The 14,719-nt window shown below is 39.4% G+C and overlaps 1 protein-coding gene across 5 annotated transcripts in view; it reads left to right on the forward strand.

Moving 5' to 3' along the window:
• Positions 1–14,719, forward strand: part of carmil3 (capping protein regulator and myosin 1 linker 3) — a 130,329-nt gene that overhangs the window by 76,828 nt on the left and 38,782 nt on the right. For all 5 annotated transcript variants that reach the window (XM_041992025.1, XM_041992021.1, XM_041992023.1 and 2 more), the window contains exons 13-16: positions 166–275; positions 2,683–2,760; positions 8,418–8,494; positions 14,491–14,595. In XM_041992025.1, coding sequence (XP_041847959.1) covers positions 166–275; positions 2,683–2,760; positions 8,418–8,494; positions 14,491–14,595 — 370 coding nt within the window. The remainder of the gene's footprint in view (positions 1–165; positions 276–2,682; positions 2,761–8,417; positions 8,495–14,490; positions 14,596–14,719) is intronic.

Consider the following 14,719-nt stretch of genomic DNA (forward strand, 5'->3'; position numbering starts at 1 on the left):
ACAGTCCATCATTATGCAGTTTTATGTTCAATAGTTGCTTTTAAGTCCTGTCCAGAGGAGCAAATTAGCCCATGGAAAAGTCTCTGTAACTGTCAGTTGGTTAAATTACACAATGATGCATCCCTTCTCCTTTTCTGATTATCACATCTTCCTTCCCTCCATTAGGTGTTGTCTCTTTGTCCCAGGCTCTGTGTTCAAGTGATGACTACTCCAATTCTCTGCTGCACCTGGACCTCAGCAAAAACCCTGGAGTTCTGTCTGGAGAGGATGCCACAGTAAGTGACATGTAATACACATAATAAGTAAAAGTTTTCAAGAAAAACTCTAGAAAAAGCTTTTTACACTTGGCTGAGGCTGCATAGTCGGTGCATGGAAATGAGCGCTATCTCAGAAGCAGATTTGTTGAATAAATCATGAAGTAATGTGACTTTTAAAGCTGATATTTGCTCGGATTAGTAGACGAACTTTAAAGGTATAAACACTATGTTTTTCTTATGTGTTTGATGTTTGATGAGTGATCGTCTGATCACATAAGCTGCTTGTACCCCCTCTCCACAAAGTCTTAATGGGAACTGGCTGGAGAATTACTCCCTCTTTTTGCTGCCAAATCAGCCCTGACCTGTTGCAGCAGGGACTCGACTAGACCTCTAAAGATATGTAAATCCTGTAAAATGAGGCCTCCATGGTTTGGGCTTCTAGCAGATGCATGATTGGATTGAGATCTGCCAATTTTGGACAGCAAGTTAATCCTTCAAGCTCAGGTTCTTCAAACCATTCTTGAACCATTTTTACTGTGTAGCAGGGGCACATTATCTTGCAGAAAGACGCCAATGCCATAATATAATGTTTAAGTGTTATGTGTCAAAGCAATACTGTGTACCTTTCCAACCTTAAAACTCTGTGCTTCTGACTCAATTTAATGTCACTTTGACATTCATTAAGGAGATTCCTGCAGTGTCCAGAGGCTGAGAGGCGTTTTTTTCCTGGTGCGGTGCATCACGCTACAGCATTGTTTCACTTTACAACACTACAATGTCACACATCAGCAACTGGATATCACCAAATTTGTTGTTTTGAATGTCCACCATGGCTGATTCAGCAAAGAAACACAATAGGACATTATTGTAGGAAGTGGAGAAAGAAGGAGAGAAAGGAACAGAGCGAGAGATAGGATAGGAGTCAACATCAGACTGACTTTTACTGGCTGGACAGAGCTCAGAGAAGAGACAGGATGCACAATGGATAGCTGAATTTCATCGTTAGGTGGTGCAACATTGTGCTAATCTGTCTAAGTGCAGTAGTGTTTTTTAAAAAATAACATCCATCCTCGATGACTTAGAACTTCATGACAGACTCAAGAAAACAAGATTAACTGGGCCAGACCACCATTTGTTATTTCTTCGGGGTTCAGTTTTTAAGCTATTGTGTCCCTTGTAGGTGCTTTCCACCATAGACGCAGGTCAGCATGGAAACTCTGATCTGACGCTACATACCCCCTATACACAACAAACTGTGATGCACAGTGTGTTTTGGCATCTTTCTATCAGAAGTAACATTACCTTTTTGAGTAGTTTGTGAAGCAGTAGCTCTTCTGTTCAAACATACAAAGCAGTCTTCTCTCCCGACATACATAAATGAGCTTTTTCTCCTCATGTCCGTTTTTTATTCTTTGGATGACTTCGGACTTGAAAGAAGATCTGCAGCTGTGGAGATGCTACGACCCAGCAGTGTCGTCATCATAATCTGCCCATTCTCAGACTTGCACAAATTATTATGGCTACCCTTTTCTGCTTCCATCAACTTTAAAGACATAATTTTTTACCATCGGGTACAAATCCTACCCATTAAACAAGCTCATTAATGTGTTTTACTAAACCTGTTTGTGGTTATGATCAGAGTAAAGAAAACATAAAACACATCTGCAGAAGCACTGACACTTCTTTTCCTTAGCTGTCAGGTTACCTGGTCAACAACTTTTTTAGCAACACATTCTGACCCAAAACTGTTATTGTCATCAGACCGGGGGGGGGGGTTTCTTCCATCTTATCTCCCACATGCCTTCTGAAAATCCTGACAGCCGAGTTTTTTTAAAGAACACCTCCCTTAAAACAATGAAAACTGACACAACCAGCCATCCTCCTCAGCACTGCCTGGACGTTCCCTCAGGTCTCCCTCCCTTGTCTACCTCTCACTCACTCAGTTTTTGAGGACATGTCATCCCTGTTTCAGGAGAGATTCACTAACTTGGAAATGTACCACCTCATTTGTGCTTTTCAGTCACATTTCAGCAGATTTGTTCAGAGAAGTATTGACATGCTGCTAACAAACCAAAAATCTGACTTGGTAAATAGGGATCTCTTTATACACCAAATTGTAACGAACAGATTTTTTGTTTTGTTTTGTTTTTTTGGCTGTTTCACTGGTGTTTTAAATAAATGTAAGTGTTGTAAGTACTCATACTAATATATATTGTCTGTATTAGGTTTGTATTGAGTGTAAATGTCTTTGGAGACAACTGTTTCCATGGTGACATCAGTAAGCCTTTTCTATAGAACAGTTAAAAATAAAAACATATTTCACAATGCTTAAAAATCTATTCAAAGAAAATAGATCAAGTAAATGTTTGGAAAAAAATAACCCTTGCCTTAATAACAAAGACATTCTCTTTGTCTTCTTATCCAGAACCTGTACTTGTTCCTGGCACAGCCCAACTGCCTGGTCCATTTGGATCTGTCTGGGACAGACTGCACTGTGGACTTGGTTTGTACTCTTCTCTCTCTTTTACAGTCCCTAAACAGCCATCACTGTCTGATTTCAACCCCAGGATGGGATTCAGGCCAAGAAACAGAGAGGCCTTTTGTCCTGAATGTGAAATGTCCATCATGCAAAACCTCTGCTGACTTTTTCTTGGAGCTCTTGTGTGCAGGACTGCAAGTGATGCTAAATGCTCTTAGGAAGAACTACAACATGCAGAAATTGTGCAGATGTCTAATGAAAAGCACAGAGAAGTATTTGATTCAGAGTGTGTGGTTGCTTTCTGCTTTGCGTCCTTGTTGGCCCTGTGATGGCTTGGCAACCTGTCCAGGGTGTACCCCGCCTCTCAACCAATGTAAGCTGCCATAGGCTCCAACCCCCACCTGCAGCCCTCAGTAGGACAGAGCTGGTATAGGAAAAGATGGATGGATGAAGTATTAGTTTACTGCGTTATCTCTACATAGTGACTTAGCTAGGTACTGTGTGCCACTATGATAATACAGCATCTTGCTGCATTAGCAGGTGAGCTCACAGCTGTGAGGATGTCGCCTGAGAGTGACTGCAGTGACTGCAGGTGAAGCGTCTGCCGCTGCTGGTTACTGCTTAGATGGCTCCTCCGGTTGTTTCATTGTGAATATTTGAGACTCAGAGGAAGATGTGAAGTTACAACTGTACTCCTTTGTTTCAGCTGCCTCTGTTTTGTGGTGGTGAGTCTGATCCTGAAGGCCATCGAAGCTGGATAGATATCTGTCCTTTTATTAATTCCTTCTCTGCAGTGAGGTTAGAGATCAGTGTCAGCTACAGATTTACGCTGAACTCTGATGTTGTTCAGCAACTTCTTTGTAAGACACGGCCTTTGTGCTGCACTATATATTCCTGTCGTGATGTCAGGCCTTTGTACAAGTCATGTTAGTTCATTTTATGGCATTTTATAATGTTTTGCAATTTATTTGTACTACTTTCTAGAACAATCAGTCACACTTTGTCTTTTGTTTAAATGAAATGGGGGAAGTAAGCCTTGAAATTTTGTGTATGAGTAGTGTGTTCTCTCATAAACCAAGGCTTTTTAAATGTGCTCCTCTGAAAATATTACTGTGGCACTGAATAAGCTTGATGATTAAAAAAGTTCATTTTCATAGCTAAGGTATTCTTAGTCCTCGAGGCTTGAAATGTCAAGCTCCAGCACTCATGGTTTCTTTAATAAAGTGTGAATAAACGTGACAAAATGTGGCTTTAATTTCCATATGAAGTATGTTCATACACCATGTGAATGGACTGTTTAATCTGCAGTGAAAATAGCTGTCCACCTGACTCTACTTCAGTTAAATAAATATTACATATTAATTTTTCTCTCAGATGGAAAAGGCTACAGGACCTCCACCTGGACTTGGGATGCTTCTTTCTGCAAATTACATCACAAAAATGTTTTTGAACTTTTTATTTTTTTTAACTGAGTAGAGAAACACAGAAAAATGTGAAAATTGCCCATAACAGGATTTCATGTCAATGCTGTTAGGTCAGTGGTTCCCAAACTGGGGGGCGGGCCACCTAGGGGGGCCAAGAGGCATAACAGGGGGGTGCAGCAAGGCTAAAAATCTTAAAGTTTTGGAACTAATAACAAAACATGAACAAATTTGTGAAAGTACCAACGAGCAAACGATAATGAAGCAACAGATTTCAACTACCAAAAAAAAAGAAAAAAAATGCTGAAAAAGAAAATGTGCTGAGGGACAATATAATGAGACATATCTTGCCCTAGGCGCATATATATATATATATACTTTATTAAAATATTAGTCTCCCTTCACAATGACACCTTGGCCTTTTTATAATTAAGCCTAAACAAATCTGACTTAATCTGTTTGTTTAAAAGGGAAATACTCTTCCTTTGCTGTACCTCCCACTGAGGAACACGTTTGCTGCAGCTTGCATGAAAACAAAGCGGCATCAAGCAGAGATGGTGTAACTTCGTTTTCATTCTGTGTTGAAGCTGCACTGATCTGCCAACATGGTTCAGACATAATCTTTGATGGAACGTGACTATATTAAGGTATCTTTGTGATTAAGTAATTATTGTGTTTAATACTGCAATTGATTGTGAAATGAAGTAATTGGGATATCTCTTTTTATACACATTATTTTGATATGTTTTTGTGAATAGCCTGCTGGTTTTACTTGCCATGTCTCTTCTTGTACTATACAAATAATTCTTTATTTCATTTATCTTTTTTATTGTGGTCACTTCCATTTTTTCCCCACAATATTACCATATTTTATGTGGTAGCTTGTTTTCGGTTCAAGTAGTTTGACTTGATGTGCTGAGTCTGGGACTCCAGTCATGGAGCATGGAGCACCCGCCCAACCGGCTGAGCCACCTGGCGCCCCATTTTTCTACTTTTAGGAGAAGCATCTTTACCTCCTCTGCCTCAGGTTTCTTTGAGCTGCAGCATCTTTGGTTTCTCTGATTTTTGCTTCGCTCCACTTCACCTGAGCAGTTCAAGCAGGAATCTCTTTCATTTCCTTTCTCTTAATGGGGGCCAAGAACTTTGTTTTGGATTATGTCCATGAGTTAAAAACACTGCATCTGTTTTATTTTTCCTTTTTTAATGTTTTTTTGACAGGTTTTCCAACAGAGGGCAGAGAGTTCTCTCTATGAGATGGATAATTGTCATTTATCCTTTTAAAGCTGAACTGTCTGAGGGAGGCCCTTTTTCGTGTTGGCTTGTTGGGCTGAATTATTAATAAGTTTCTGTTTTTAATCTGTGCTGATGTTCACACGACAGTCGATCAATTTTTGATGAATCACACTGTCGGGGAAGAATGGATGTGTCTGATAGCTTAACTTCTCCCTGGTGATGAGGCAACACTTAAAACGTCTTGAAAGAGTTTCATTCCTGTCATGTTTTCGCCTTGTTTCCAACAAACACATATTTTATAAAAATCACTTTATAATGAAGGTAATTGGGTCGCTGTACAATTTAATCCCCTCCAAAGCTTTTTATTTTTGAAAGTCGGACATGTCCTCGCAAGATGAGTGCTCAGTTTGAAACGCCCATTGATGGATGGTGGATGGCTGCATGATGTTACACTGATCACATAAGCAGGGAAACTGCCTGTGGCTTTGCATACTTGATGTGAAGTTCTCTGAAGCCTTCTCCCATTTTTAATGTGAAACTTGATGAATATGCACGATAACAAATTGAAGAACAGTAAGTGATTATTTTTTCCCTGCTATGGCTTCAGCTTGACTTTGATTCAATGCAATACAATTACACTTCTTATTGCCCATTCGCTCCTGCTGTGGAGAATTAGTAGACTTCTCTGACAGATGAGCACTTTCCGTGCACACTTTGGGAGATTGGTAGGAACCCTGGCTGCTGGAGCTCGGAGGCATTAACCCTCTAATAGGCAGGAATGTTGAAATAATTAAGGAAAATAAGTCTTTGAAAATGGTCAGATGCTGCTGTCTACTTCATTTGAGTAGTTGCTCAATTTTGGATGTGAGTCTGAGTTATGGTTATAATGAAGACTAACAACCACTTTTCTGAGCAAGAAACTCACCTCAGAACTTTATTATTTCTCTGAATTGTAGCGAAAATGCTTTCTGGTTATATATCACTAAGAATAAAATCCTCTATAAATCAGTGTTTTAGCTTCAAATCTAATTAATTTCCTAACTCTAAAGAGCCCAAGACCAGAGTGAGAATACATTTTTATTCATTAAATCTTAGGGAAATCTATTAAGGCTGTAGGAACTCGAACCACTGGTTTAATTTTTAATAATGCATTTTCTCTTCTAAGTTTGACATAAACTATATGGCTGAAATTATTGGGACGTCTGCCTTTACTCACACATGAACAGCTATAATAGCTTCAACTGGGAAGGCTTTAAAGTTTAGGAGTGTGTTGGTGGGAATCTTTGGCCATTTTTCAGAAAATCATTTGTGAAGTCAGGCACTGATGTAGGACAAAAAGGCCTGAGGCCATGTTCACACTAGGGATGTCACGATTACTGTATATTTCTTGGTGTAATTAACATAAAAGAAATAATCCGAATTTTACGATTATCGCAAAATCATGCTTTAATAATTTTCCAACACTAAAAATGTGTAAAATCACATGACCACTCCTTTTATGTCTTTTAAGTTTTAAGCAGAGCTGTCAAAAATTAATGCAAAGAGATTAATCTGTGGATTAATGCATTTTTTTTACATTAACTGCATAAACAACAGTTATTACTCATGTCATGTTAATTAAACACATTTGGCATCATTTCTGCGAGAGAAGGTGGTGACTTGTCACAGTGGTGAACTGAATCCAGCAAAAACCATTTTATCCTCCTTATTTGTGAAGTTTGACTGTTTTTAAACCTTATATTTAGAGGACGGCTGCAGGATGATCCATGTGATACAACAGATAATTTGTTTTTGTTCCATTCGCACGTTGAGCTGCCATGCTGTTGTGGTTCAGACGTGATCTTTTGTGTACAGTGACGATATTGATGAATTAATCATGATGTTTAATACAGCGATTAATTATGAAATTAAATAATAGTGACATCCCTCATTTACACAGCAGGTTTTAATGTGCAGTTCCAAGTTTTGCTGGATTGGGAAAAAAAAAGGTGGATCTGATTGGGGGCGAAAAGTGGGTTTGTGCTGTTCAGACCATCATAAAAACTTTGATATGGCTCACAAAATGTTTACCCGTGGTGTGAATGTAGCCTTATTTATACCAAAGCTGTTGCTTCGGGTGATGGTCAGGACTTAGTCAAGTTCCTCCGCACCGTGCTCACTCATCCATGTCTTTATGGATCTTGCTTGAACATTTGAGGTGTCCAAGTACTTCTGCAATTATATTGTTTAGGTAATATAACTGAACTTTTAATTGTTCCAATCAAGCACCTCCACACATGAGAATGATGATTATGTGGTTGCAGTGCACAGCTGTATGCAGCTGATTGGTGTAGATATAAGGACTACCAGAGCCGAAACTCCCTGTTAGCGTTCCCCACATAAACTTAAGCACCTTCTATTTAGACCCTAATTGAAAGTGCATTGATCCTGTTAACATAATAAAGTAGTGTATTTCTCTGGAGTCACAGAAGGTCTTTATCAATTAGTTCTAACATATATTGTATGTGTTGATCTGTTTACACCCAGCAGAGTGCTGTATTACATATTTTCGTTAAATTTGTCCCTCATTCGTATTTCGTAGAAATCAGACAGCAGCCGATAAATCCACTTGTTTGTTTGTAGTAACTGAAATGCTCAGACCCTCTATTATTTTGTACAACAGTGGCGGTATTAGATGGAAATGGTGTAATAAATCTTAGAAATGATGAAAACCCTGTTTTGTTCTGAATTTGACAAGCGGTAACATCTCATTCTGTTCTTGTCTGTCTTTCAGACAGCCTGCCAAGTCCCGAATCCTTCTCAAATAATGCCTGCATTATACATGAAGGGATATATTTATTTAATAGGTTTTCGCCAAAACTGGAAATACTTATTTTTCTTTTCTGTCTGTTCATTTTTTAATTTGTGTCAGCTTTAATCTTTGCCTATAATAATTAATGTGGAGCCAAAACGAGTGTTACACAACATGGTCGCTTTTGCTTTAGTGAAGAAAATCCCACCCATTTGTGTCTTGTGTGTCCCTGCCAGTTGTTCGGGGCCTTGCTGCGAGGCTGCTGTGCTGACCTTTCCTACCTGAATCTCTCCAAGAATTCCTTCTCTCACAGGTGAGCACAAACCTCAAATGTAAATCCATCTTTCTTTTTGATTTGTATTATTTTCATAATGGAAAAAATTGTGAAAAAAAAGCACGCAGACACATTTGTTTTGCTCTCATGACTCAGCCAAACAGCTCTGGAAGAATTTCAGCTAGGAGGCGTGGAGAAGAGCGACCATCATCAGTGTTTTTCTTTCTGTAGATTAGCGTTTAGCCCTGGACCTCTCTCACAGATTGGACGCCTTGTGTCCCTCATTCGTTCTGCCTTGCTGCATATGTGTGTGTGCAGAATGTTTTGGGTTTTTTTTTTTCCGCATTTACACATGTCTGTGTTTACTAACAAGTTTTCTGTCTGTCAGGCGCTTGTTTGCATGCCCACAAGTCTTTTTTTTTTTTTCTTTTTTTTTTTTGTCCCTTCATATTTTTATGTGCGTGTTGACTGAATGTGTGTGTGTCTTTGTTTACCTAGCTAGAAGGCAGAGTTCTGGCTCTCATCATGTCATGTCCCATAGGAGCCCAGGAGCCTCCCTGCTCAGCATATTACATTACAGAATTACTGAGGGAGAGAGAGAGAGAAGTTAGTGAAAAATAAGTCTAATTTTAGATGAGAATTATTGTTCTAATCCTCAGGCTCCCATGTCTACATTATTGTACTACCTCTGTCTGTTTAGTTGTATCTACAGTATGTCTCTATCTTTTCATTTTTGGCTTTTGCCTGGCAGCACCTGCTGCATCCATCCTCTAGATTTTATCTTGCCTTCCCATTTCTCCTATTACCTTTTCCCTTCCCCTCATTTTTTTATTATACACCTCACTCCCCCCTTCTGTATCCTTACCACTCTTTTTTTTTTTTTCTTGCTTCACCTTTCATCATCTTCACCATCACTCTTTCTTCTCACCTCCTCCACCCCCCTGTCCGTAGTCTATCCCACCTCCTACCAGTCCTCTGGTGTTAAATGCATGCTGGGTCAGTGCTGCCTGTCATACGGTGACAACATGGAGCCACAAAGCTGAACCAAGCTGATAAGAACAGCTCGACTGCGGCTCATGAATATAGAATCAGCTGCCTCAGACCCCTTCTTCACTCATTGCAAGTGTACATGTACAGGTGTCTGCACTTTGGAGAGACAATGAGCAATCCATGTAGATACTGTTACTCACACGTGTGCGTGTGGTTATAAGTTGCTGATACAGCTCTCCAGAGAGTGTTATGTAAGAGAGACAGTGACACCGTATCTGCTTATGCGACAGAAGCCGTTCTGTAGCTGTGGAGGCTCGACAGGCTATATGCTAATCATTACAAATAGGCCAGAGGAGAGCTGGTGTTCCACACACTGGGAAGTTATCGCTTTTGCAGCTTGTAATGCTATCTTAATGTCTTTATCTTCTTTTTACTTTTGACCTTTTACATTTCTCGTGATCCTCTTGATTTTATTTTTTTCTCCATAACTTAATTTACTCTTCTTTTTCTCATCTTTGTGTCATATTTTCCCTTATTTGGTTTTATCATGCTGCCAAGTTAACATGGTTTTCTCTGTGTTGGAGAAACGTTGGCGCATTCTTAAAAATGTATGACGAATACTTTTTCCTCTCCCTGTATGTGTGCATAGGAGCATGCAGAGTTTATTTTCAGTACAAGCCAACTTGATTACTGGATATTTACATTCTGATGATCTTAATTTTAACACATTCATAAAAATGTAAATTACTAGGGGTTGTGGTCTGTGGGATTTTTTGAGGTTTTGTTTCTTGATTTTAGTGTTGTTTAGAATTCCATTTTATGTTTTCTAGTTAACCCTATTCCTGTTTTTTTCTCTTTTTTTGACAAATAAATGTAAATTTTCTTTCCTTATGCAGCTTAAATTTGTTCTACTTTGTTCTCTTGTGCTTGCTGCCCTTGACAACGCCAAGTTCCTCAATACCACAAACCTGTGTTGTTTATCCCTTTCTTCGGTGTATTATACTACCAGGTTTCATTTGATTCCTGCCAGATGTTTTATATGCATTGCATTATATTACTTTCTCAGTAAATCAAGTAATTAATCATTTAAATTTCATTTATAGCCCTTTACAATAACCAAAAGGTACTTAACGTGCTTCACAACAGAGTCATAAAAAGTATGTAAAAACACAGAGAAACACAATTAGAAAGTGCTACACTGCTGCAGAGTATTAAGAACCTTCTAGAAGTGCATAAATTGGACAAAATAAGAATAACAAAATACACCTTAAAAGCAAGACTGCCCTAATCGCAATAAAAAAGCCAATTTAAAAGAGTGTGTCTACAGTTTTGATTTAAAAAGGCTGAGATCAGTAGGGATGCAAATGCGGGAGGGGGGGGGGGGGGGGGCAGTTTGTTCCACAATCTAGGAGCAACCACAAAATAAAAAACGATCACCCCATTGTTTGTATCTCGACCTTGGGACACAGGAAGAACACAGGATTACGGATAATTAAAATCTCAGACAAGTAGGTGGGCAGAGGCGTTCTGTACAAGTTGGAGACGTGAAACTGAAGACTGACTGAGGCCAATGTAAAGGGCATTACAGTAGTCCAGTTTTGAACTTATAAATGCATGCCTTACCTTCTCAAGATCCTGCTGACTGAGAAAGGGCTTCACTTTGGCCAAAGGATGAAGCTAAAAAAAGCTTGTTCTAACAACAGAACTAATCTGTTTATCAAATTTGAGCCAACTGTCAAATGTTACGCTGAGATTTTTAACATGTGGTTTAAAAAAGGGGGCCAGAGTACTACAGTTCGTGAAAACATTCGACATAGGTGATGTTTCAAACTGTCTGTCAAGAGCAACAAGTTCCGTGCCAACCACTGCTTCACATCATTTATACAATCCATTAGCTTCATACATGCAGTATTTTCATTTGGTCTCATAGGCAAGTATATCTGCAAATCGTCAGCATAAAAATGAAATGACAGATTATGTTTTCTTATAATTGATCCTAAAGGTAGCAAATACAATGAAAAGAGAATAGGAACGAGAACAAACCCCTGTGGCACCCCACATGAGAGAGCTGCATGTGAATAGTAGAGATCACCAATCATTACAGAAAAGTTCCTATTTACCAGGTATGACTTAAACCACTGGAGAGCGTTTCCACGGATACCAACATACTGCTCCAGGCGAGATACAACAACTGCATGTTCAGCTGTATTAAAGGACGCTGTGAGGTCCAGCAGGACCAGCACAGCAGGGTTCCCAGCATCCACAGACAAAGCATTGTCATTATGCACTTTTAACATTGCTGAGTATAGGCTGTCTCAGGATCTGAATGCAGACTGGACTTTATCCAGAATTATGTTTACCTCTAAAAATATAATTGGTGGAAGGGGGGAGCTTTTTCTAAAACCTTGAAAAGAAAAGAAAGATGGGAGACAGGCCTAAAATTGGACACCACGGAGGAGGCCAAGGTGTGGGTTTTTTAAGAGGGTCCTAACCACAGCATGTTTGAAGGCAGCTGGGACAGACCCTGAACTAAGAGTTTATAAAAACAAGCAGATTTGACCTAACAGAATAAAAATTTTGATAAGGGACAGTCAGTGGGTTTCATGCCACTAACCATCTTGGTTAAAAAAGACAAAGAAATAGTCTCAAACCACTTTGAAAGCGGCATACTGCGCAGGAGGAGCAGACAGATCGTCATCAGAGGAGACATCAGTGTTACTAATATTTTGTCTAACAGATGCATCTTTGTCAGTAAAGAAATAAACAAACTCTTCACAGGTTGCGGTAGAGGCGTTAGACAGGGCAGCGGTACGTGGGTTAATAACAGTCAATAGTATTGAATAATATTCTTGGATGAAGAGAGCTGTTGGCTATAATGGAGGAAAGATATTTGAACTTGGCCTCCTTCAGAGCTCTCTAGTAAACAACCAAACTGACCCTTACCAAGCCCTGGGATACATGCAATTTGTCCTTTTTCAAGCATTGTTCAGCCTGTCTGCATTGTTGTTTGAGCAGACAGGTGCGGTCTTTCAGCCAGTGCTTTTTGGTGCTTTTTTTTTGCCGAAAGGGGCAACAGAGGAATAGCAGAACATATGTGCAAAGAGGAGGAACCAGTCCACTGTCTGCATGCAGCTGAGAGTCCCTAAAGGTATGGAAAACTCTCCAGCTAAAAGATACAGCATCTGCAAGCTGAGGAGACAGGCTTATTGGCAGCTGGGGGTGCAGCACAGTCAAAAACAATGGCAAAGTGATCCAACATGGCAGTGTCAACTATTTCTCTGAGGGAAACTGAAAGCCCATGAAAAATGTTCAAGATCAAGTGTGTGCCCATGCTCATGTGTTGGTACACTAACAGACTGAGAAAGACCAAAGGAATCCAAAAGGCCTTTAAACTCGTTAGGCTACTGGCTTACTGCACAGCAGTGGGGGGAGCTCCGAAAAGGCGCTGTTTTCACCTGGTTTCAGCCAGGTCTCAAAAAGGAAATCTAGATCATGTGTTGTGAAAATACAGCCATTCAAAATAAATGTCTTATTTGTGAGGGATATGGTATTAATCAGCACTGGATGAACTGAGCATTTTCCAGTCTGGTGAGAAAAATATATGATCACATCCTTTATACGTATTCGTGCAGGTACTGAAGGAGTAATATTTCCATTGTTTGGGGCTAGAACTTTACATTGATTTTATTAGTTATCACTTCCTCAGCATATACAGTACCAGTCAAAAAAATACCCTCTAAAACTACCCTCTAAATATGATTTAATTGGTGTGTCCAAACTTTTGGCTGGTACTGTATATTACCAAGTTTCCCTTGATCAGTATCAGATGCTTCATTTGCATTTTAGTTTGATAAACAGTAATTGTTTCTGCTTTATGTATGTTTTAACCTGCACTGAGTTCTCCTTTTACTTGGGATCCTAACTCTGAGTCATTGCAGACAAATACTGGATGGGGTGACTCTTTAATATGTCCAAAAAGGAATCTAAAGTGGACCATAAATTGGAAGGGCTTTGCGATTATTCATCATATTACCAAGCAAGTACATTACTGCTCTCATATCTATAAAACAGCTGTGCCAAACACATGGGGAAATTAAAAAGTGGTCTCAGCAGTCATAGAGATGGAAACTCAGTGCAGCTATTTCTGTGATGATCTGTCTTAGAGGCTCAGGCCAAAATAAAATAGATAATTCAAATTATTCCATCTTTTGTATAATTTATAAACTCGTTTATTAGGTTAAGGATAAAAACAAACTGCAGAAGTGGAAAAAAATTGTCTAAAAACAAAAGGGAAAAAAAAGCATTTGCACAAGTAAACAACATATTGGCTACCTGGAGAGGTAGCATGTAATTTTTTCTGAAGACATAAACCTTATCGTTCTGTAAAGATGAATCCATCCACCCCTGTTGCTCTCTCCTTGTCCCTGCCACTCATCACTTCATCCCACTCTCTCCAGACTCCCTTTGTACTTTTTTATAAGTACAGACCCTAAGTACAGGCCATTTTGTCGTGTTCCCTGGTGGTGTATTATTTGTACATAGGCGGCTGAAGTGGCAGATTGGCTGCTTTGACAATTGCTGAACACAGATCGGAATCTGCACACAACATTCATTGCATTATGGTCTTCTGTCTGACTCAGAGGACGACATCGATGCTACTCTGGCTTTCCCCTGATAATGGGCTCAGTTACACTGTTTGCCAAGCAGATGTTTGGATGATTGATTAGTGTTATGCCTTAATCAGTTGCTGTAATAAATGCCAACTTCACCACTTCATGGTAGTGACTTGATGTAATGCTGACCTAAATGTCACAGCTAACATCTGTCCCCCCCCTCTACATTTTTCATTTGTGACTTTCGTCCAAATCTGATGCAAATTTTCCATCACACTTCATCCTGTCCTTCCATCATCCTTTTTTCTGGTTAAGTCTTTTATCTGCACCGATCTCTTTCTTACTGCCTTTATTTGTTCTGCCTGATTGTGATTCATCATCCTTCCTCCAGTTTAAACAACTTTCTATTCTTTCTGTATTGTCTTTTTCCAGAAAAGCGAGAGACTCTTTGCCAACTTTCCGCCAGTTCTTCAGCTCAGCATTCAGCCTGACCCACGTCAGCCTGGCCTCTATGAAGGTCCCCCCTGATTCACTGAGGTAAGTCACTGTCACAGGCAAGGATTTAATAAAATATTTGAAAGTAAAAATCTGCCATTTTATCTTAAGTTTAAATCACTTGTATGAGTTGAGCTGAAAAAACAGTTGTGTATGCTTTACCTTA

The sequence above is a fragment of the Melanotaenia boesemani genome, chromosome 8, assembly GCF_017639745.1.
Source record: "Melanotaenia boesemani isolate fMelBoe1 chromosome 8, fMelBoe1.pri, whole genome shotgun sequence".
Taxonomy (NCBI): domain Eukaryota; kingdom Metazoa; phylum Chordata; class Actinopteri; order Atheriniformes; family Melanotaeniidae; genus Melanotaenia; species Melanotaenia boesemani.